This window comes from Protopterus annectens, chromosome 7.part0 (genome assembly GCF_019279795.1).
Source record: "Protopterus annectens isolate FY-2018-M chromosome 7.part0, PAN1.0, whole genome shotgun sequence".
NCBI lineage: Eukaryota > Metazoa > Chordata > Ceratodontiformes > Protopteridae > Protopterus > Protopterus annectens.
The window spans coordinates 1,276,304,753-1,276,328,136 of record NC_056739.1 but is presented as its reverse complement, the minus strand read 5'-3'; the positions used below and the strand labels follow the sequence as shown (position 1 = coordinate 1,276,328,136).

The following is a 23,384-nucleotide window of genomic DNA, read 5'->3' as shown; positions in this document are numbered from 1 at the left end:
GCAGTAAGAAAAAAATAAAAATCACAAACTTAAGCAAGTATGAGCAATTTTATAACTACAAGGAGAAAAGGCAACACAAATTATAGAAAAGTGATGAGGTAGGATGACTGAAGGAAGCCAAGGCCTAGGGGAGGATTTCAGAGGTAAAGAAATGTGATTTAAGGAAATGTAACTATAAGAATATGTAAAAAAAAAAAATCAATCAAGTTCAGTTTTTGAAATAACTAAACAGTCTGAGGCCATTTCTATGAATCGAGCTACTCATGTAGCAAAAGAGCTCTGGAGAGGATGTTAGTTGAGAGATCATTATGAGTAAAGTAGTGGGACAAGTAGCATGGGAATGTTTTAGATAACAAGCTTAATAAAAACCTGTAGTTTCAATGCTGCCGAATGACAATGACGAACTTTCTCATCCACACAGGTAAATTATAATACCCAACATCTGCCCTGGGCTTTTGCATTGCATTTCTGAATTATACAATGTTTGCAGTTAACAAAAAGCATGGTCAATTGGTTTATGATGGCAAAGACTGAATCCAGAAGCGTTTTTTTATTTTAAACTTACCGGACATAAAAGTGAAACTCTTAAACTGGTTGTAGCAACTTCACTGTCTGGATCTGCTGTTAACTTTTCTTTTACTGTAATTAAAAAGAGATGTGAAACATAAGCTACTGTTGTAATACTCAACACACTGCAAAACAACATGAAATAAATTTAAACTTTCATTGTACTCAAAAATTAACAAGCTCCATCAACATAAGAATTTTAGAGTCTATCTAAAATCCATTACAAGGAAAAAGAAATCTAAAAACTGCAACACTGCCTTTATTTCATGTAACTTTTTGTAAGTTTTCTTCCCTGCTTTTGCACCACTGAAGATAGCTGCATCATTCTTTGCTTTGGCCCCGTAACACAAACAGTCAATTCACTACCTTATGGTGCACAAATAAAAATAAATATTTTAGGATGGAACAAAATATCATACATAATCAAAGATAAAAAGCCAGGTTATGGAGCAAAATTAAAAAAGGCTATATACATTTCAGATCACCTTCAAGTACAATTTCACAATACCAAAAATGTCTTTAATCAGTGCTGATTTTCAACATGGTTAAAGCATTCCTAAACAGTTACACAGTGGAATATTTACATCAAAGAGTGAGACTATCCAACCACTTTACTTGTCTCTCCACATGTCTGCAAAATATTTTAACACTACTAATCTTTTAAATCATTACTATGTTATTTTGGTAACTTTTTTGTCATTACTATGTTATTTTGGTAATGTTTTTGTCTCAATAATTTATATTCGAGTTAAACTCTTCCTCCCTCTCAAAATATAAAAATAAAAAATAAAGACTAGAGACAGACCCAGGTTTCTTGCTGAGCCAACCAATATCACATATACCAGATATCAGAGAGTTAGTCTCTGTATTAAGCCGTCTTTTCAAAAGGAATATAGCAAGCTTCTCCAGGTTTCAAAATGCTTTTATTATTTGATGGATAAATGCATTCATCTAAACATGACATTATCATATCCACAGTGTTATAAGTTAACCAAACATCATGCTCCCCTTTACATACATACAGTCTGGAGGAAGGCCCTGCTGGTGAAAGTAGTCATCTGAATGTTTTTTCTCCACACTGGTCCACACTTGCAGTTACATTAATTAAGGTGTTTTCAATACCCTATCAGGATTTTAATCCCACTACATATGTTCCACCAAATACAGACATTAATGCTGTATATTTGAACTCAGCCAAATACTAGTGCTCAGAATGAGTAAACTGCAAAGTAATATTACGGGTTGCTGCAGAGTTAGTAACTGTGTACCTACAAGAGGCTCTTACTGCTGCTGTCAAGCACAACTGTGTGTGATGCCACCCCTGGAGGCGCAGGGTCATCTGACTGAGTTTAACATTTCATGGACTCCACAACACTGACACTGTTGATTGGTACCATGCTGATTAGGGCAACACTCAAGAAATGGTGGATATGTGTTGGCCTCGTCTTCAGCCCATGGGGACTGTGGAGAACCTATCCTACTGGACACTACGGTATGTGCGGCTTTACAAATATTAGCTACAGTGACCTTTCAGTGCCCAACTGGGGACACAGTGGGGCTATCTCAGGCATTTGCCTTGACAATATCCCCATCAGGTCATCAACTTCCAGGTGGTATGTAATGCATAGGGTATCATCTACAATGTGTTTGCAGGCTACCCAGGTAATTTTCACAACACCCATATTTGGCACTCCTGTGACCTACACCAACAGTCTGCAAGGGGTGACTTCCCACAGTGGCATCTTGTTGGTGATGCTGGATATGTCCTGGAACCCTGGCTCGTGATAAATCCACAAAAGCCAAGAGACTATGGATACAACTGTGCCGATCACAAATAGGAAACATTACTGAATGTGTGTCTGGGTTGCTGAAAGTATACTTTCGTTGTCTAGATTCACCTTGTGGTGCCCTACAGTATGACCCTGTCACACATACAAAAATAGTGTCTGTGTATACAGTGTTACACAATATTGCACTTGGGAAGCAGTAACAGCAAGGTGGGAACTTGCAGACCCAACAGTTCCCTGCACAATAGGTAGAGGTGGCCGAGTCAGGCGAGAAGTCAGAGAAGATACCAGGCAACATCAGAGGATCAGGTCAGATGAGGCAGGCACATTATGATGTGGCACTAACAAAAAGACAGCAACTTGTACATAGCTCTAAAAAGAAAAGTTGTGGAAAATGTTACCATAATCATAGGTGTCCTTCTCTTCCATGCTACAGTATTCCACATGTGGGTTTACTCTTCTTGCTTTACGTACATCTGGCCAGTATGAAAAAGTTTTCAGTCCCTATATGGTGCGTGGGACGTCTGACATGGCTCAAGGAATGTGGGCCATAAAAGTGACGTCCGCGTGCACCAGCCCTCAGAACTGGAAGTCCCAGTCGGAGCCAGTCCTAGAAAGAGCAATGCCAGTCTTGAGTCATCCAGAAAGGGAAATGCAACATAACAGGAGGGGAAAGAGGGTGGGAAGGAATACTGCAACATGGAAGAGAAGGACATCTATGGTTATGGTAAGATTTTACACAACTTTTCTACGTCCTTCTATTCCAATGTTTCAGTATTCCACATGTGGGTGAGTGCCAAAGTTCACTGTGAATGGGGAGGTGGTCTAGAAGCTGTCTCCAGGAATCCGTGAAGGACAGCCCTGGCAAACCCTGCCTTGGCTCTAGAAATATGGTCTAGTTTGTAATGCTTGGTAAAGGTATGTACTGATGACCAAGTAGCTACTTCAAGAATGTTAGAGGTATCCAGGACTTTGACGAAAGCTCCTGAAGAGGCCATAGCCCTGATGGAGTGTGTTTTGACAGTGCCTTGCAAAGCTTTTCCGTGGTACTAGTAGCAGAAAGTGATGGCTTTGGAAATCCAGACTGAGATAGTCTGTTTGGTTACTGCCTTTCCCAAGGCTCTGGGGTAGAAGGAGACAAAAAGTTGGTACGCCTGTCTGACAGACTTGGTTTTATGCAAATAAAACCCGAGTTGCCTGTGAACATCTAGGGCATGAAGTACTCTCTCACTGTCTTCCTGTGGTTTAGGGAAGAAGGTATGTAGGTGGATGGCCTGATTCAGGGACAGGACATTCACCACCTTGGGCATGAAGGAAGGGTTAGTTGCTTAGCAAGGAGTCTGGATGCTAAAGGAGGTTCCAGAGGAAGGCATGCTGACAAGTGTGCTTTAATGGAAGAATAAGTCAAGCCTGACTGCAGTAGCTCACACAGGTAAGACAGGACCGGGTGCAACTGTCTATTGTGACACCATATAGTGAACCTTTTCCACTTTGACAGGTAGGATTTTCTTGTATTTGGTTTCCTGACTTCCTGCAGGACACCTAGCATGTCCTCATTGTAAAGGTATCTAAAGGGGATAAAAATCATATCAACCACAGGGTGAGGTGCAGTAACTGCCACTGTGGGTGTATCTGGGATCCTTTGTGCTGTGTGCGAAGGTCCACTCTGAGGGGTAACATGTGGTGATTGCCCTTGGACAGTTGTACGAGTAGGGGAAACCAGTGCTGTCTTGGCCAGTAAGGAGTCACCAGCAAGATTTTTAGTCTGCCTTGCTGGATTTTCAGCAGGACCTTCTAAATTAGTGGGAAGGGGGACTGCATATAGAAATTTCCCCTTCCAAGAGACTGAAAAGGGAACTGTTGCCAGTGCCTGTGAGTCTAGTATCCTGGTGCAGAAGCCAGGAAGTTTCCAGTTGATGGAGGAGGCAAACAGGTCTAGCTGAGGTATACCCCATCGGTGGACCAGACCCAGGAAGACATTCCCGTGAAGTATCCATTTGTGGTTGTTTGTGATGGTTCTGCTGAGATAATCTGCCTGGGAGTTGTGAAGAAAGGGGATGTAGACCACCTGCAAAGTCACTCCCTGTGAGGTGGCCAGTTCCCATACTAGAACAGCTAGTCTGCAAAGAAGGAATGCCTTGGTCCCTCCCTCTTTGCTGAGATACCACAGAACCGTGGTGTTGTCTGTGAAGATCTTCAAAGAATCTTGATGGAGACAAGGCAGGAAGGCTTGAAGGGCCAGAAGAACTGCCCTCATCTCTCGGCCCTGCACCTTTCAATGGCCCAGAGTTGCTCCCCAGCCCAAATCTGAGGCATCTGTACGCATGACCTGTGTGGGTAGAGGTGGTTAGAGGGGAAGACCTGGATTGTGGGTCACTTGTGCCAGCCACCATTGGATTTCTTGTTTGAGGCAAGGAAGGAGGGGGACTCCTGTACTCCAGAGGATGGGAGTGTTGGGTCCAGACTGAAAGAAGATGCCATTGTAGCTTTCTCATATGCAGTCTTGCTAATGGTAGCATGGGGATAGTGGCTGCCATGTAGCCCAGGTGTCTGAGGTACTGCCTTGCTGTCAATTATGTGGCTTGGAGGACCAGAAGCAGATGTTCTGTCAGGTTTTCCACCTTTTGGGGGGGGGGGGGTGGAGAAGGCTTTCATGATGTCTATGCGAATTCTGCACCCGAGGAAGATAATGTCTTGAGTAAGAGCCAGGTGGGATTTTGGGAAATTTATCCTGAATCACAGAGACTGTAGTAGGGACACTACAAGGTGAATGTATAGCAGGAGGGTCTTTTTGTTGCTTGCCTGAATCAGCAGGTCATCCAGGTAAGGGAATACTTGTATTCCCTATGTCCTGCAATAGACTATCACTGGAGCCAATAATTTGGTGAAAACCCTGGGTGCAGTGGAAAGCCCAAAGGGCAAGGCAGAGAAATGAAAATGAGAAGGGCCCACCAAGAACCTCAGATATTTCCTGCATGTGGGCCTTATGGGGATGTGAAGGTACACATCCTTTATATCTAAGGTGGCCATGAACCCTTGGGGAAGGAGGAGGGGGAAGAAGGTAGGTAGAGTCAACATCCTGAAGGTTGGGACTTGCAGGAATAGATTGAGGCAGGAGAGGTCTAGAATAGGCCTCCAAGGTCCAACCTTTCTGGGTACCAGGAAAATTGTGGAGTAGAAACCTCTTCCTTTTCAGACCGTAGGTACTGGTTCAATGGTGCCCTGAGCCAGCAGAGCTTGCAACACAGGTTACAGGAGGTGCAGTTGTGATGGAGGCTGTGGGATGCCCTTTCGTTTTGGGGGGGGTTGAGCCAGGACAAGAAGTAACCATTCTGAAGGATTGACAGGACCCATTTGTTTGATGTGATGCGAGTCCACACAGGGAGGCAGTGACAGAGACGGACTGACAGAGGTAGAGAGGGAGGGGTGGAGGGGGCATGGTTGGCAGGTAGTCAGATGCTACCTGCCCTATCCTGAAAGGGCGGTCTCTGGCTAGAGGAGGGTGAAGCTATAAGTGGAGGGGGTTGCTTCCTTGTAGGCATTCTAGGCCTTGCAGGAGCAGGAGGTCGGGTGTGCTTTCTTATGAACTGAGTTTTTACTGGATAGTTTCTTTGAAACTTTGGTATTGGGGAAACAAGCAAGTGTGTAAGGTCCTGCATTTCTTCACTTTTTGCTGAAGTTACTTAAAAAGATCAACCACTTTAGCTCCAAACAAGGCTGTATTGTCCAGAGATGCATCAATAAGCTTTGCCCTAAAGTCATCAGGGAGGAGTTGTAAACGTAACAAGGAATATCTCCTTAATGCAGAAGCTGATGCTACTGACTTTGCTGAGGATTCTGCAGCATCATAACTGCACTTGATTGAGTGCCTGGTAACCTGGGAGGTAAGGGCCAGAAGGGAAGACAGTGAAGCTTTGGCAGCCAACTCCTTGGTGGCTTTTTCCAGGAGGGATAAGGCATACTTAGCCATGTGTGTCTGGTAATTTGTGGCCCTAAAAGGCAAGGTAGCAGATGTGTAAATTTTCTTACCCAGACGTTCCATGGTTTGTGGGTAAGAGTTTAGAAACCTTGTCTGTACAGATGGAAATAGTGGCTGGGTCTGCAAGAGGGCACTTAAGGAGGTACTTGGCAGTGTCAGGAACTTTATAAAGTCTTTCAGGTCTGCATGGAGCAGAAGGTTGAAAATCTGGATTTAAGGATGCTGAGGAAAAGGCATCCAGGAAGGCAGGCAAGATTGCAGGTACGACAGACGGGCTTGGGGAATCCATCTGAATGAGGTCATAATATCTTTTTTCGGACCTCAGTCATTTCAGAGGATTCCCACTTGAAATGGTCTTTCATCTTGGAGATGGTTTCCCCAAAGGTCAGATCCTCAGCTGGGGAGTCAGGATCAACAGATTCCTCCTCTGGGGAACCAAATCCCAAGTGAGAAGAGATTTGGGAGGTGTAAGAGAGTGATTCGTCAGAGGATGAACCAGATTGGTCTTCCTCTTCACTCATGATAGGACCAGAGGGTTGAGGCCTGGAGCTCAACAGTGGAGGAGGAATGCTAGCAAGTAGGATGCAGGGCCATGAAAGCATTAAATAAACTTTGGCTGAAAGCCTGCCAGTCAGGCATGCTTTCAGAAGGGAAAGAGAGGCGCTTTCTTTTTTCTTTCTTTTTAAGGAGCCTTGCTGGCATCTGAAGGGGGGAAGGCCTCGAATCTGGAAACTGTAAAGGACTGGAGGGATCCGTTGGACCTACTGAAATCGCTGTTTCCCCCCGGCATCGGAGACTGATGTCAGTAAAACCTCTACAGACGTGCCCTCTGCGTGGGATTCTGCAGCTTCCATGGAGATACCCACTATATCCGATGCGACGGAACCAGATTCCTCTACCAGGTTGTAGTCAGCCACAGGCTGAGGGTCAGGAGGTACAGGCGCAGCGGTAGTGGTAGACCATATGGTCCTGGCCTTCTTTTTTGGCGGTTCCAAAGGTATGTCGGATGAGGCCTCCAACCCTAACACAATCTGTTTTAACCTCTGATTTTCTAAGTATAAGTTTACAGCATGCAAACAACTACGCAAGGTTTTGGGCACAAATGCCTGATAAACAGAGCAGGCCTTGTAGTTGTACGACTGTCCCAAGCAGAAGAGACACCGATTGTGAGCATCCTTTTGAGGAATCTGCCGGACGCACTTACACTTGCCCTTTCTGGATGACATGAACAGGCAATACAATAAGGAAAAAAAGGACTGAAAGGTTCCCCGGTTGGCACTTAAACAGCAATTGGAGACTCTGGAACACAGTATTAAAAGGGACTGTAATTTTAATAGGTACAAATACGATTATGGCCGGATATATTCAAGTATTGATTCACTTCTTGCTAAAATCAGTGAAACAAAGAAGCGAAAGCTTAACAGGGACAAACTAGCGTACGCTGATGGTAAAGCGTACCCAGATCCACCTTTTAATAAAGTGAATAATGATTTACATTCCGGGATAGTGAGCGGTACTGACCGGACTAAAACAACGTAGTATCCAGTCCAGCAAGTAGTTCCGAGTCATTTAATGAACCAACTTCTCCCTTGGCAATTCAGTCTAATCAAATTAGAAGAAGTGAGCGTGTTCAAAATCAACAAAACCAATGTAAACATCAGTCGAATAATCAAACTGCCAGGGAGTATAACAACAATCAACAGGATTTTCAGCGAGTGGCACCCAATACCAAGCGGAAGAACGGGAATTGGTCCAAGAAGACTCAGAACAAGAAGACGTACAATCGCCGCAGGAGGTAACAATAACATTAGAAAATAACTATCCTGCGATCATCTATAGTGACAGTAAAGACTTTTGCGTATATAATTACACCTCTTTTGTTGTTTCACACGACCTTGTGGAATTATTAGCTAAGGGCTTCAACTTTGTATTACCACAGAAACCCGATGTAGCTAAAGTGTTGTGTGACTTTAAGTTATATGTACGCAAATTGAATTTGCGAATGTTGCTAGGTGAGAATAATAATTTATTAAGCACAGAACGTGTGGCAAGCACGTACAACCCTCCACTTGACAATAATCTGTTGTTGTTTGAGAGAATTACTGATGTCCACCTGAGAGCATTAAATAATGAATTCTATCAGAGCAGACATTTTAATTTGGAAAACCAAAATCTTATTGCGTCTACAAAAGTAAATAGCATAAGAACAATGAAACCTGATAAAGGAGGGGGAGCTGTCCTTATGTATGAGGATAAATATGAGACTATAATGAAAGAAATGCTATCAACTAGTAATTACAGACAGGTCTCAAAAAATGAGTTAAACCAGTCTTATAAGAAGGTCAAAGATTTTTTAAGTGACTTATTTATCGATGGCAGCATTAGCACTGAGTTATATCAGTATTTCACTATGCCAGCTCCAATGATCCCTGTTATCTTTGGGGTCCCAAAGCTCCATAAGGACATCCGGACCCCCCCTTTTAGACCCATAATAGATGGGCGTCAATCTATCACCTACGCATGTGCTAAGTGGGTAGATAACAAACTTAAAGAGGTCCTTAAGAATGAACCTCAAATCTGCAAGGACTCTTGGTTTGTCCTTGACAGGCTTAATCACATTCCATTTGAAAGAAATTTAAGGTTTTTAACAGCCGATGTCAAGGACCTCTATACATCAATCCCACAAGAGACAGCCACTAATTGGGTTAGAGATTTTTTACTAAGCAAGCATCTCCCAGGTGAAGACATAGACTTAATTGTCGGGCTTCTAGATTTGGTTTTAAACAATAATTACTTTATGTTCAAAAAAGTACTATACTTACAGATGACTGGAGTAGCAATGGGTTCCCCATGTGGAGGAACCTTTGCAAACTCCGTGATGGCTTTTTGGGAGCACACTTATCTATTTTTACATCAACTGTATAAAGACATAGTCATTTGGTACACAAGGTACCAAGATGACATTTTGATGATTATTAAGGGAAGTAAAGAAGAAGCTATACAATTGATTGACTTGATGAACTCCTTTGTTCCATTTCTGAAATTTACTTACAACTATGATGAGGTATCAATTAATTTTTTAGATATTTTGATAAAAAAAGACATCGAAAAGGAGACGTTTACCACCAGTATTTACAGGAAACCCCATTATAGCAATTCTTTTTTACACTTCTCTAGCTCCCACCCCCTGTTTCAGAAAAGGGGTGTTGTTAAGGGCCAGGTTGTACGTGCCTCTCGAATGTGTTCCGAAGACACCTTTTTTAGAGAGGAATGTAGCCTTTTAGCAGGCATGTTTAAAAATAGAGGGTACCCTAGTAGACTAGTTAATCAGATTATTCGTAAGGTTGAATCAAAGAGACATAATGGTCTGTTGGGACCCATTCTTAAGACAAATAATGACATTTTGGTATCAGATGTAACATGTGAAATGGATTCAGGAGATGACCCTATTAACATAGAGAGGAGACAGGCTAATATTAATTATAACACCAGTTTCCTGACCCAATATAATGAATTAGCAGTAGATACCCGTCGTATATTGAATAACAACTGGGAATTCTTAACACAAAGCTTGCATTCGAACACAAATTTAGGAATAAAACCAGTAGTGGTATACAAAAAGGCGCCTTCATTGAAAACACTATTTGAGTTTCCTCTTAGAACATATAGGGCAAACAAAGGCATGTTCAAGTGTGGACACTGTGGCTATTGTAAGTACATAAAAACTGGAACTACTTTCTCCGTTAGAGGAGTGAGATATTATATTAATCATAGATGCGATTGTTTTAGTCAAGGCGTAGTGTACCTTGCCACTTGTACACTATGCCCTGCGTTCTATTTTGGGAAAACTGAACGCCATTTGAAACAACGCATTTATGAACATATGTATGCAATCTCTAAGGGAGTTATATCTAATGCCCTAGCAAAACACATTATGGAAAATAATAACCACAGTTTTTTGTTTAATGTTGTCCAAAAGGTAGAAATTAACCCTAGAGGTGGGCCATGGCATCTCAAGCTGGAAGAAAGCGAGCTGTTATGGCAACTTAAAACAAATGCATATGTGTACCCAGGGATTAATGGGACGTGTTCCATTAAATGTCTGTTAAAGCAAAAAGCTCTTAACAGGTGAACCTCTAAACAACGACAATAATAATGTATAAATAATAACAAACAACATAAAAATAATAATTAGTCAGTTTCTATGTGTTTAGGCCTCTGAATGAGAACGGCTAAACTTGAGCAACAAGATTATTTGAATAGAATAAATGACAGGTTGGAGAAATGTATTTAATTATTTAATTATTTACATGAATAAATATCAGGCTTTGTAGGGGATCAATGTGTATTTTATTTATATTACTTATATTTATATATGTACACATTAGATTATAGCTGCAGCTTTTCAACTCACTGAATTTGTTATTAGTGAATTTTTTAAGTGAAATTTTAAGTGAATTTTTTATGTGAATTTTTAATTAATATAAATTAGATTTTCTGTTTATATATTTGTTATATCCAACTATGAAGTAGTAGTTGTTTTAGTAAGGCTGAATATATTTACTTGATTGATTGATTGTTTAATTAACTTAATTATGTAATTATTTGTGTATGTGAGTGTATTTATACTCACAAGAAGTTCCAAAGTAACTTGTCTGAAGAAGTGTATGTAATTCGGTACACGAAAACGTTTGCAAGTAAAGGATTTTGGATTTTACCTTGGGGCTGTGCTTTGCTGGATTCACTTATTGTTTTCTTAGTTTTTGTAACTTTTTGAAGTTTTTCGTACTTATCTGGTATCTCAAATCCGATGACAGCGAGAGCAGGAACACCTGGCGTTCGACTGGCAGCTGAGAAGTTCTGTGGGCTGGTGTGTGCAAACGTCACTTTTATGGCCCACGTTCCTTGAGCCACATCAGATGTCCCACGCACTATATAGGAACTGAAAACATTTGCATACTGGCTGGATGTATGCGAAGCAAGAGGAGTAAACCCACATGTGGAATACTGCAACATTAGAACAAAAGGACATCATAGCACACAAAAGATAAGCAGATATACTATAGTAAAAATGATGCATGCAAAACTAACACCATGCATAGGGTGGCCATGCTGTACATCAGACATAGGCAACACAAGTAACAATGTACAAAAAACAGAGCACAGTTCTCATCATTTGCACAACTGGAGTGCACATCTATCGCAAGGAAGTGTGCAAGTGTGAAGGCTGAAAACTAAGAAAGTGCTTTTAAGTGAAATGTTGTAGTGGTGTGTGTGTGTGTGTGTGTGTGTGTGTGTGTGTGTGGAGGCTTTAATGTTGAGAAGAGCTGGGGACAGTGGGGGTGTGTGTGATGTGTTGGGGGTTGTAATGGTGTGCAAGGACACATCCTCGGCAGTAGCTGCAGCACTGCATCATGCCCTACTGGACAGGTCCAGGGCATAAATGGCAGAGAGTTAATCAGCCTGTATATACTCCTACCAACTAAAGCTGGCGCTTATCAATTTAATTTCATCAAGCCTTTTGGGCTTTGTGCACCATGACTGGAATGGACCCGATTTTTAAGTCACGGTATGATTAGGGTTCATGAAATTAATACTGCTTCAGTCTTCAGTGTTAGCCAAACGTCCTCTTCTCTATATCCACAATGTCCCCAGAACTGATTCTTGTAATTCTATGGAGTTACATGTACTGGTAGCATAGCTAATCACAACTATAAACTCTTTTTTTATTAGACCTGTTACTACTACAACTATTGGAACTGTCTAGGTATCTTTCTTCCACACTGCTTTCATTCCTGCCTGCAAATCCTGGTATTTTATGACTTTGTGTCTCTGTGTATGAAAGAATTGTAACCACTGGGTGCAGCAATTTTAATGATTAATACCATTTTGTCTTTTTTTTCATGAAGTACTATATCTGGTTTTCTTGCATTTATTTTTTGAACTGTTGGTAATGGGTGATCTCCTTTGATATCAACTTCATCATTCTCTATAACGCTTTGTGGCTTATGTTTCCCAATTCTTTTTAACTACTTCTATATTGTAGTGTTTGTACAATCCCAAATGCAACACTCTTGCCACATTATCTTCTGCTATTAGTATATCACACCCAGCAACAAGATGAGCGACTGTTTCCCATTTTTTTTTTTTTTTACAGAACCTGCATTTGTCTGTTTCTTTCACATGTTCAATGGACTTTACAAAGCAACGTGCATGTAGTCCACTATCCAGGGCCACCAAGAGTTGCACTGGATGTAACACGACCCTGTCAAGATGTTGGTGTGCAGTGTGACCTTGAGCGGCATCTGCTAAGAAACATCAGCATGATGACAACCACGACCATGGGGATGGCCTCTGAGTAGGCACCTTCAGAAAAGATGCTGTTGTGGGAGTGCTAGCACTGCAGGAGCGGGATCTTGCTCATCTCTGGCCATGCTGTTTAACATCTGTGGATACAGCAGATGACCGACTAGGTGGACAAGCCCTCACCCCTGGCAGGTGAGTCAGAAAAGACACTGCACGTTCCACTACAAGATTCACACACACCCTGAATCACTATAACCATCTCCACCATGGCTGTGGTGGTACTAGCCTGTGTCTCCACAATGGCCCTGAACATATTCTGGGCTGCAACCACTGACACACCAAACTTAGGGACAGGGTCATAACCATGTCTCCAGCGAGCATCATTACTGTGCCTCCTGCATGGACCCCTCTGCCTATCAGTGATAGGAGCAAATTTGTCTACCAGGGGCCAATACACTTCCCTGACTGAAAGTGTTCCCATCAACATGTCCTCTCTGTGATGGTCTTGATAGCATGGGTATCTGCAGGCGTACAGGCTGTATTCATTGTCTGGGTAGGGTTGGGGTGGTCATATTCCCTGCGTCTAGCATACACAGACACTCTCACTCTGTACTCCCCGGATGTGCCATCATCATTATCAGAGGCTGCATCATCCAGTGTCAGTTCCTGCATGTTGGTGTCAGAGAAAGAATCACCTGTGAATACACCAATACAGAAACTATCCAGTGTAAGTATGACACAGAAACAGAAGCATACATGCAACTAAGAGTTTTACAAATAGCAACACAATAAAAAAGTGTATACCTTGTGCAGATGGTTATGTCTGTTGAACTTCTGATGTACCTATATACTGTAATGCAGACAGATTTAATACATTTTATAGTAACTAAGGGATACAGATGACTTGCAGGTACTGATACACAGAAATAAGCCTACATACCTGGAGCATTGGAAGTGGATCATCACCAGAGCCTGTCCAGCTCTGCCCCAACATCCAGCACCACACTGTGGGACTCTGAAGAAGAGCCAGTGTCTTTCAGACAGGCCAGAAACTCCTCCATTTCTGGCAGAGATGGTACACTCAACAACCCCCACACCTGCTGCCCACCCACCCCCACCTGTTGACCTACATTCCCATGCCAGGATTTTGGGTCTTTGTTGGGCACCTATTATCATTCCAATGGTCCTGCGGTGCACCATGTCATAACTGTGGCCCTACCCACCAACATAATTAACAATGGTCACAATGTCTACCCAGGTATAGCTATGGTAAGGCTGGTCAGCTGCATTTAGGCCAAAGAAACATCAACCATGGAAATGGAGGACCTGGATTAGCACCTCAGTCTCAGAATCAAAGAACCTGATCTTCTTGTTAATGATGTCCCAGCTGATACATTACTGTGCTTTTGCTTGGACTACTTTTTAGGTATTGCTCTACTGGTATGGAAAACAGTGGAATTAACAGTCTTGTTCCTATATGGCCCTTACAAATTCTAATGCTAGCAATATCTCACTGCCCATGCATCATATTGGTTTTGTACCTGACAGTTATATATCTATATACATTATCTTTAATTAAGATCAAGACCATAAGTTTAATGAGCACATATAACCCACAAAAAAATATATCTATATCAAAGAATTACAAGTGACCAAGGACACATGACTGTTACTATCACTGTTACAGATAATGTGACTACTGACATATGTGCAATGTATACAACACTAAAATTATACTTAACAGTGCTCTGACTATGAGCCATGTCTACCATCCAGCTTGTTTCTCTACATTCCTTTAACTATTTTATACAGGAGCACAATGACCTGCATGCATTCCACCAGCAAGGCCTTTTGTACTCCCACAGGTAGCAGCAGCAGCATCACCGCCAGAAGCAGCCAGCACATCTGGGGTCCAGCCTGCCAGAGTTGCTTCTACATCTACTGTCCTAACTATATCACCATCTTCAGGTAGCCCTTCACCAGATGCTGCTGGATTCGTACCCACTGACAGCAGTGCAAGTGGAGGCAATGACATTGTCAACCATCAGTAGCTAGCAGACAATGCAGGGCACATTAGAGATGGGAGGTTGGATGCCCAACTCAGCCAATAGGAGAACCTCCTCCTGTGCCTCAGTGAGTTATGTCCCTGTCCAGCACTGGCTCTACCATTTGAGACAGGGCCACAGATGATGGTTCCCAGGATGAAAAATAATCTCTCAGCTGAAAAATAATCTCTCACTGGATATCAGCTGGCAGAGACTGCAGCTGAGAAAGTACAGTTGTGTATACTTACCATAAATGTAGATGTTCCGAGTGTATTCACTGTTGCAGTCATCACATTTGGGTTATCCCTACCAGGGTACCCCTCAGTCGACCGGAATACCAGAGGCTTAGTATTTCTGCATCGGTTGCCGTCGCTCCAGGACTAACGTTAGGTCGTCAGTGGTATAAAATAAGGCCGTTGACACCATTACGTCAGTTTTCTTCCCTAACTGTCAGGAGCCCCCCACCCAAAAGAGGGAGCTAGGTTATGGTGGAAGAAAGTATAGTTGTGTACACTTACCATAAATGTAGATGTTCGAGTGTATTCACTGTTGCAGTCATCACATTTGGGTTATCCCTGCCAGGGTAGCCCTCAGTTGACCTGAATACCAGAGGCTTAGTATTTCTGCGTCAGTTGCCATCAGTCCAGGACTGATGTCAGGTTGTCAGTGGTATAAAATAAAGCAGCCAACACCATTACATCAGTTTTTTTGCCCTAACAGTCAGCAGCCCCCATGAGGGAGCTAGGTTATGGTGGAAGAACACCACTAGTAGAAAGTAAATACCAAAAATTCTTTGTAAGGGGATAGAGAGAGAGAGAGAGAGAGAGACAGAAAAACTGAGAGAGAGACAAGTGGGATGGAGGGAGGGAAACTAGGACTGCAACAGTGAATACACCTACATTTATGGTAAGTGTGCACAACTGTACTATGTTCTTCATGTTTCACTGTTGCAGTCATCACATTTGGGTTGATTCCCAAAGCTGAAGAAAAGGTTGGAGGCAGTCAAGAAGATTGGGGGCTGGCTAGGATGCCCTGCAAGACTGCAGTGGCAAAGCCTGCCCTGGATTTGGAGAAGATAGGCAGGTGGTAATGCTAGGTGAAGATATGAACAGATGACCATGTTGCAGCCTCCAGGATGTCCCTGGTGGGACCCCTCTGAGGAAAGCTGCAGAGGTGGAGGTTTCTCTAGTAGAATGTGTCCTGACCCCCTTGGGGGGAGGTTTCCTGTGCTGCGTGTAGCAGAAATGGGTGCAGTCTGCTATCCATTTGGAAATGGTTTGTTTGGATATGGCCTTGCCCTCTGCTCCTGCAGCAAAGCTGACTAACAATTGATTAGTCTTTCTAAATGATTTAGTCCTGTCTAGGTAGAATCTGAGCTGTCTGTGCACATCTAGAGAGTGCAGAATCCATTCCCCCTTGTTTTGTGGGTTAGGGAAAAAGGTGGGTAAATGAATGGATTGGTTGAGAGCCACACTGGACACCACTCTTGGCATGAAGGATGGGTTAGTCCTGAGGGAGACCCTGTCAGCATGGAAAATGATGAAGGGCTCTACAGCCATAAGTGCTTGAAGCTCGGATACTCTTCTAGCTGAAGTGATGGCCAGAAGCATGGCTGTCTTCCAAGAGAGAAACTTTAACTCTGCTGAAGCTGCTGGTTCAAAGAGGGGGCAGGGTAAGTTTTTCCAACACAAAGTTTAGGTCCCAAGCTGGGGTAGGTCCTCTTCTGGGTGGCCTCAAGTTGTTAGCCCCTCTTAGGAATTGTTTGATGAGAGGGTGGGAGAAAAGAGGTGGCTCTGTGCTGTAATGGGCAGAGATGGCAGAGGCATGAATTGTAATAGAAGAGAAGGATAGACCCCTGTATAGTAGGTCAACCAGGTAGTCCAGGATGAGAGGTAGGGAGGGCTGTGTCATTTGGCTCCTTTAGCCTGGATCCAGTTTCAAAACCTTTTCCACTTGTCAGCATAAGACTTTCTAGTGTTATGGCATCTGGCCTCACGTATCACATCTAGAACTTGTTTGCTTAGATTGACAGCTTGTGAAGTGGTCAGGGAATTAGCCAGGTTGAGGGTCTGCAATTGAGGATCCATTAATTCTCCATTCCTCTGGGTCAGGAGCGTTGGAATCTGTGGAAAATGGCAGGGGTGACAGGTTGCGCAGCAATGGGTACCAGTGCTGGCATGGCCAGTCTGGGGCAATCAGGATTGTCCTCAGTTTTTCCTCCCTTATTTTGAGTAGTACCCTTGAAATGAGCGGTAAAGGGGGAAGTGCACAGACCAAGAGGTTGACCCACTGGAAGGATAGAACATCCACTTTCAAGGCCTTGCTGTGAGGTTCCTTGGTGCAGAATTTGCTGAACTGATGGTTGGAGTGGGAGGCAAAGAGATTGACCTTCGGGGTGCCCCATTTCTGGGTTACAAGGGTGAAGGTTCTTTGGTCTAGCTGCCACTCGTGTAGGTCCAGAAGATTTCTGGTTAAGTTGTCTGCCAGAGAGTTTAGAGAGCCTGGCAGGAATTGTGCTAACAGGTGTAGTTGCATGGCTGAGACTGTGTGCCAAAGGGTCATGGTGAGCCTGCATAGAGCGTATGAGTGAGTCCCTCTCTGCTTGTTGATAAACCACATCACGGTGGTGTTGTCTGTTTTGATCAGAAGAGACCCTGGGGAGAGTAGGGGTCTGAAGGCTGTCAGAGCCTGCTGAACAGCTAACATCTCTTTTGGGTTGATGTGCAGATATATTTGATTTGAACTCCATTGGCCATGAATGCACCTAACGTCTATGTGTGCACCCCAGGCATTGTCTGATGCATCTGTGGTGAGAGTCTGGGTGTCTTGGGGTTGTGAAAAGGGAAGTCCCTTGTTGTGGCAGCATGCTGCTGCCCACCACAGAAAGTCTTTCCTTAAACAAGGTATCATTGGTATAAGAGTTTCCAGGTCTTGGGAGTGCTGACACCAAAGGCTTTTTAGGTACCATTGCAGTTTCCTCATATGCAGTCTGGTATATGGAATGAGTAGAATGCAAGAAGCCATAAACCCCAGAGTGTGCAGGATTTTTCCTTGTGGATAACTGGGGTCTGGCGGCTAGTTCAGAGAAGTAGGCTGTCAGGTAGGTTTGTTTTTCTGGTGTAAGGAATGCCATCTGGGATGCTGTGTCCAGACTTGCTCTCAGGAATACAATTTTTTGTGTGGGTACTAGTTTGGATTTCTTTTCGTTGATAGTATACCCCAGGGATGTCAGTAGGTCCTTTGCAAAGGTCAGGTGCTTTAGCAGCTTTTACTGACTGTCTGTCTGAATTAGGCAGTTGTCTAAGTATGGGTAAATTTGAATATTTCTTTGTCTGCAAAAAGCAATGGTGGAGCCAGACATTTTGTGAAAACTCTGGAAGCAGTGGATAAGCTAAAGGGAAGTGCAGTGAACTGAAAGTGCAGTGATCCTGCCCTGAAACGTGGGTATTTCCTGCATGATTCCCTGATGGGGATGTGTAGGTAGGCCTCTTTTAGGTCTAAGGTGGCTAACCAAGCATCCTTGGGGAGGTAGGACTTGGTGGAAGGTGAGCATTTTGAATTTTGGTACCACAAGAAAGGTGTTTAGAATGGATAGATCGAGGATGGGGTGCCATGTGCCCTCTTTTCTGGGTACCAAGAAGAGTCTGGAGTAGAAACCTTGGCCTATCTGTTCTGCAGGAACATGCTGTAATGCCCTCATAGAGAGAAGTGAAAGGACTTGCTTTTTGGCCTCTGCCCACAGGTTTGGGGGAAGATTTGGGAACCATTTTGGGGTTGGTAGAGTGTGGAAGTAAAATCTGTATCCTTGGGACACTATGTTGAGGACCTGCCAGTTGTTGGTAATGGTGGCCCAGGTGCTTGTGTGGAAGGAGAGTTTTCCTCCTAGGGGCAAGAGCAGGTTGCAGAGGGGAGGAAGTGTAAAGACATTGTGAGTTATTACCATGAGGGGGTGGCTTAGCACTCCCTACTTTTGAAGAGGAGGAACTCCATTGTATAGTTCTCTGCATTCCCTGGGACTGTTGTCTAGGGGGCCTGCTTCCCCGGGGTTTGGGCTGAGCTGACCTGGAAGGTGCAGGGAAAGGACCAGTGCTTGGAGGGGCAATGCCTACTGAACCTCGGTGGCTGGACCTGCAAGAAGTCTTTAACTGTCTGCACAGATTTAGCTTTTTCTTCCATCTTTTTTAAGACGTCTTCTGCCTTGGTGCCAAATAAGTTGTCTTTGTGCAAAGGTGCGTCCAATAATTTGGATTTGACATGGTCTGGTAAGAGCTGCTCCTTAAGCCAAGCATGCCTTCCAAGGACAGAACCAGTGACTGCTACCCTGCAAGATGCTTCTAGGGTGTCAAAACCACATTGTAAGGTGTGCTTAGTTACTTGACTTGCAGAATGCATTAACTCTTGTAACTCTCTATTTTCTGCACAAGCAGGAAAAGAAGATAATTTTTGTTTGAGGAGGTCCATGGTATGTTGCTGATATTTCAGCATACGGAACTAACAATTTAGTACTCTAATAGCAAGAGTAGCAGAGGTGTATACTTTTTTACCCCATCTGTCTAATGCTCGGGAATCACTACTTGAGGGGGTGGGATTCTTAGCAGAAGTTGTTTTAATTCCTTTAGGTCCTTGAGAGATAACCTCAGGGTCAGCAGTAGTATTTTTGAAAATAAATTTGTGAGAGTCAGGGACTCTACAGTACCTGTCAGGTTTTCTGGGAGCAGGAGGGAGGGTGTCAGGAGTCAAACAGGATTCCATAAAAACATCATCCACAACATCCAGGACAGGAATGGCCAGAGGTCTGTGCTGTTGAAGATCTAAGAATTTCGAGTCTCTTTTTTGACTGAGGGTAGTCCTGACATTCCCATTGGAAATGCTCCCTTTAAGATATGCAGGGTTTCCCCGTGGTATGTTGCTGATATTTCAGCATATGGAACTGGCAATTTAGTGCTCTAATAGCAAGAGTAGCAGAGGTGTAAACATTTTTGGTGAAGACGCTGAATGGATGGATTCCTCTGCATCAGAATCCTCATAAGCAGAGGGGGGTTGCATATCTTCATATTCAGATGCATCAGAGTCATCGGACTCCTGTTCAGATAAAACTACTGGGGACAAATCTATTTTTATTTTGGAAGGGGTAGCCTGGTTTCCCCTGATAAGCATTATAAGGTTTTCCGCCATTTTAATCAGTTGAGACTGAGTCAAGGAAGCAGGTGCCTGAGCTTGGGTTGTCATTTTTTTGGGTATGGTTCACATCCTGGGCCTTAGAAACACAGTAGTTTTCGAAAGAAGGGTAGATGCAAAAGACATCATCGGTCTGTGTCGAGAATCGGTAGTGTGAAGTACTTCCTCGGAAGCCGGTGCCTGCTCAGCGGCTCCGAACCCATCCAAAGTAGGGACATCAGCAGGATCCTTAGTCAATGAAGAGTCTTGCGGCATACCAGACTCCAAAAGTGTCTTGGTGGTGGCCTGCTGCGAAAGCGCCTCACTGAGGACCGGAGAACTGACGACTAGCTTAATGGAAGTGTCGTCGGTAGTTTTGGACCTGTGCGGTCTGTCTCTTGTGTTTATCCTTACGTTTTTTCAGAAGATCTGCTGTCGGATGGCTTACCGAAGCCATATCAGAATTCGAGGACTGAGAGCAAAAATATCTAGCTACAATAAGGACCAGAAGACATATAGTTCTGGCACAGAACAAAGCACAAAAGCAACAGTGGGGGATGTCGTGGTCTGGGCCTAAGCAAGTGACGCAGTAAGAATGAAAGTCTCAGTGTGGTAATTGCTTTCCACAGGCAAGACAATTGTTAACTTTTTTCTGACATCTGTTAGAGCAAGAAAAAAGGACCCCCAATGGGGTACTTAGCTTTAGAAGACTTCAACTTCAATTCAGAAACGGAAAACTCAGGTAGCGGCCGACCAGCACTCATGTGAACTGCTTCTGCTTTGGGATCCTCGGCAAGAAAGACTGATGTAATGGTGTCGGCTGCCTTATTTTATATCCTGACGTCAGCCCTGGAGTGACGGCAAGTGACGCAGAAATACTAAGCCTCTGGTATTTGGGCAGATGGGGGGCTACCCTGGCAGGGATAATCCAAATGTGATGACTGCAACAGTGAAACACGAAGAACATCACCCCCATCCTATCCCCCAACCTTTTGTGCCCATACTCACCCCTGTTGGTTGCTCAATCCTCCCCCTCATCATTTTCCTCCCTCTGTTTGTCTGATGTCTTCATCACCACCGTGTTCCCCTCCCTCACTGTATTACCACACACCCCATCAGTCATGTCAGCTTTCCTCTGCTACCTAACGTAAGCCTCCTACTTCCATTGCCTTCTTCCCTCAACTTTACCCTTCTCTCCACTTATTATTTATTGTATATTATTTATTATTTACTGACATTTGTTTAGTGGGAAAGTCTGACTGGACCAAAGGGTACCCATTTTCAGCAGAGGCCTAGGGAGAAAAGCTCGAGATGTACAAAATTTTAAAAACGTATTGTTTAAGAGCAGTACATGGGTTTACACAAAACAGTATACAGTTTTGGAAAACAAAAAATACAATGCGAGTGTGTGTGTGTGTGTGTGTGTGTGTATATATATATATATACATATATCGATCTATACACATATATATATATATATATATATATATATATACATACACACACATATATATATATATATTTTATATATTTATATATATATATGGGTCTACTTCACTTAGCCAAACGGCCACATCACTGTCTTTGACTTCGCCGAGAAGAAAGGACAGACGAACCAGAAGACTGACATCCAGAACACTGATATTCCACTCGAGGTAAGTAACCGCTCAGCCATCCTGTTGAACTTTGCCCCATACACCCATGGTGGTGATATCTCGGAGTTTGTATATTTAGTTGGGGGCGGGTGGGTTTACTTTTGTTCGTTTTTTTTTTCCGGGATGGCCAAGCAGTTTCTTACCTCGAGTTGGAAGTTGGTGTTCTGGATGTCGGTCTTCTGGTTTGTCAGTCCTTTTGTCTTGGCAAAGTAAAAGTCGGTGATGTGGTCATTCGGGTAAATGAAGTAGATCCACATATATAGATACACACACACACAAAATTTTCAGGTGAGCAACATTATGTAAAATTCATCAACAATACAGTCATACATTTAAAATAAGGTGAAGAAAGATTTAAGGAAGAAAAAGATGGTTTTGAATAAGAATTTTTTAGTGAACGCTCAGAGGTAAGAAAGGTTTGGGTTAGACCTGATGAGTAATGGTAGGGAATTCCATCTTTTCCCTACAGAACAAGAGTAGAGGCTTTGTCCAGATGATCTACTAGGTTTATGGATTGAAAGGAGCTGTTTATCCTCCGAACAAAGGTGTCTTTTGGAGAGATAAGTGTGGAGGATGGAGCTAAGGACAGGGTGTGGCAGGCTGCCAGTTTATGAACAATGTTGTGGAGTGTAATAACTTGTTGGAAAGTCAGGTGACAGGGAAACTTGAGCCACCTAAGAGACTGAACAGCTATGCAGCGATGGATGCAATGTGAACTAAGAAATTTTACTGTAGAAATTTTCAAGTTTAGTTTTTAGCGAGCACTACTGGTTGAGGAGGGCTGGAGCTCCATAAAGTAGCCACCATAATGGTTAAGTAGTGGCAAGAGTGGTTCTGGTAGATGTCTTCATAAAGTGTTTATGCCTATAAAGCACAACAAGCTTCTTCTTTATTTATTTTCTTTTATCATCATGTATTAAAACAAAACAATGTTCTGTGCCTCACCAAAGTCCAGTCAGATAAACCAAAGTAAATATCCAAAAAACCAATAAACCAATAAGACTGGACACTGCTAGAAGACCAACTCCTTCTGTTTATTGAAATTAGATATACAAATGATGAGCGCTTTCGGGCCTCTGCCCTTCATCAGATAAAGCATCTCCCAAAAACCAACATTTTAAAACAAGCACAACCAATAAAAAATCAGTAAAAATCAGTAAAAAACCCGCCTATTCTTAAGGGTGGGTCTCATAGGAATGACTTCATTAAGCCCAGGACTCCTGTGTGCCATAAACTCAATTATCCATTTAGATTCAGCTAGCTCTGTTAACTGTTTAATGTCTCCCCCTCTTCTGTTCAACTTCACATTCACTATAACTTTAAACTTAAAACTATGTGTAGGATGAGCTGCCAAATGTCTATATAATGCATTGCGTGTGTCCCCATTTCTAATTGAAGAGAGGTGCTGCAAGACCCTAACTTTAAACATACAATTGTTGAGTTGGGGGACCCTGATGGACTGCTTTCATACTAGGGGTTATGATAGGAAATTGGTAAACAACAGGATGGAGTTTGGTAGGAATTATAGGAAGGATAGATATAAACCATGGCTGAGAACCGTTGACACAGGTACAGGCTCACAACATGATAGGGCCAGTGGACATGATTCTAGGTTGACACTAACTTATGGTAGCAATATAGGTGATGTTTGTGCACTGATCAGAGGGAATTGGAATATTTTAACTAGTGATGTAAGTTTGAAGGGTATGCTAGGTGACAAACTGGTTTTTAGATATAAAAGAAATAAAAACTTGAAAGATTTACTTTGTAGGGATAAGACTAAGACCAGTATGGATAATCTGGCTATCACTAAACAGGGCACTTTTCCATGTGGGCTATGTAAGGCGTGTGCTTATGTAGATAGTAGGGGTGTATTTGTGCATCCAGT

The 23,384-nt window shown here is 43.0% G+C and overlaps 1 protein-coding gene across 2 annotated transcripts in view; it reads right to left on the bottom strand.

The window, feature by feature from the left end:
* The window catches only part of PIAS1 (protein inhibitor of activated STAT 1), a 1,566,363-nt gene that overhangs the window by 585,500 nt on the left and 957,479 nt on the right, over nucleotides 1-23,384 (bottom strand). For both annotated transcript variants that reach the window (XM_044077888.1, XM_044077889.1), the window contains exon 8: nucleotides 566-639. In XM_044077888.1, coding sequence (XP_043933823.1) covers nucleotides 566-639 — 74 coding nt within the window. The remainder of the gene's footprint in view (nucleotides 1-565; nucleotides 640-23,384) is intronic.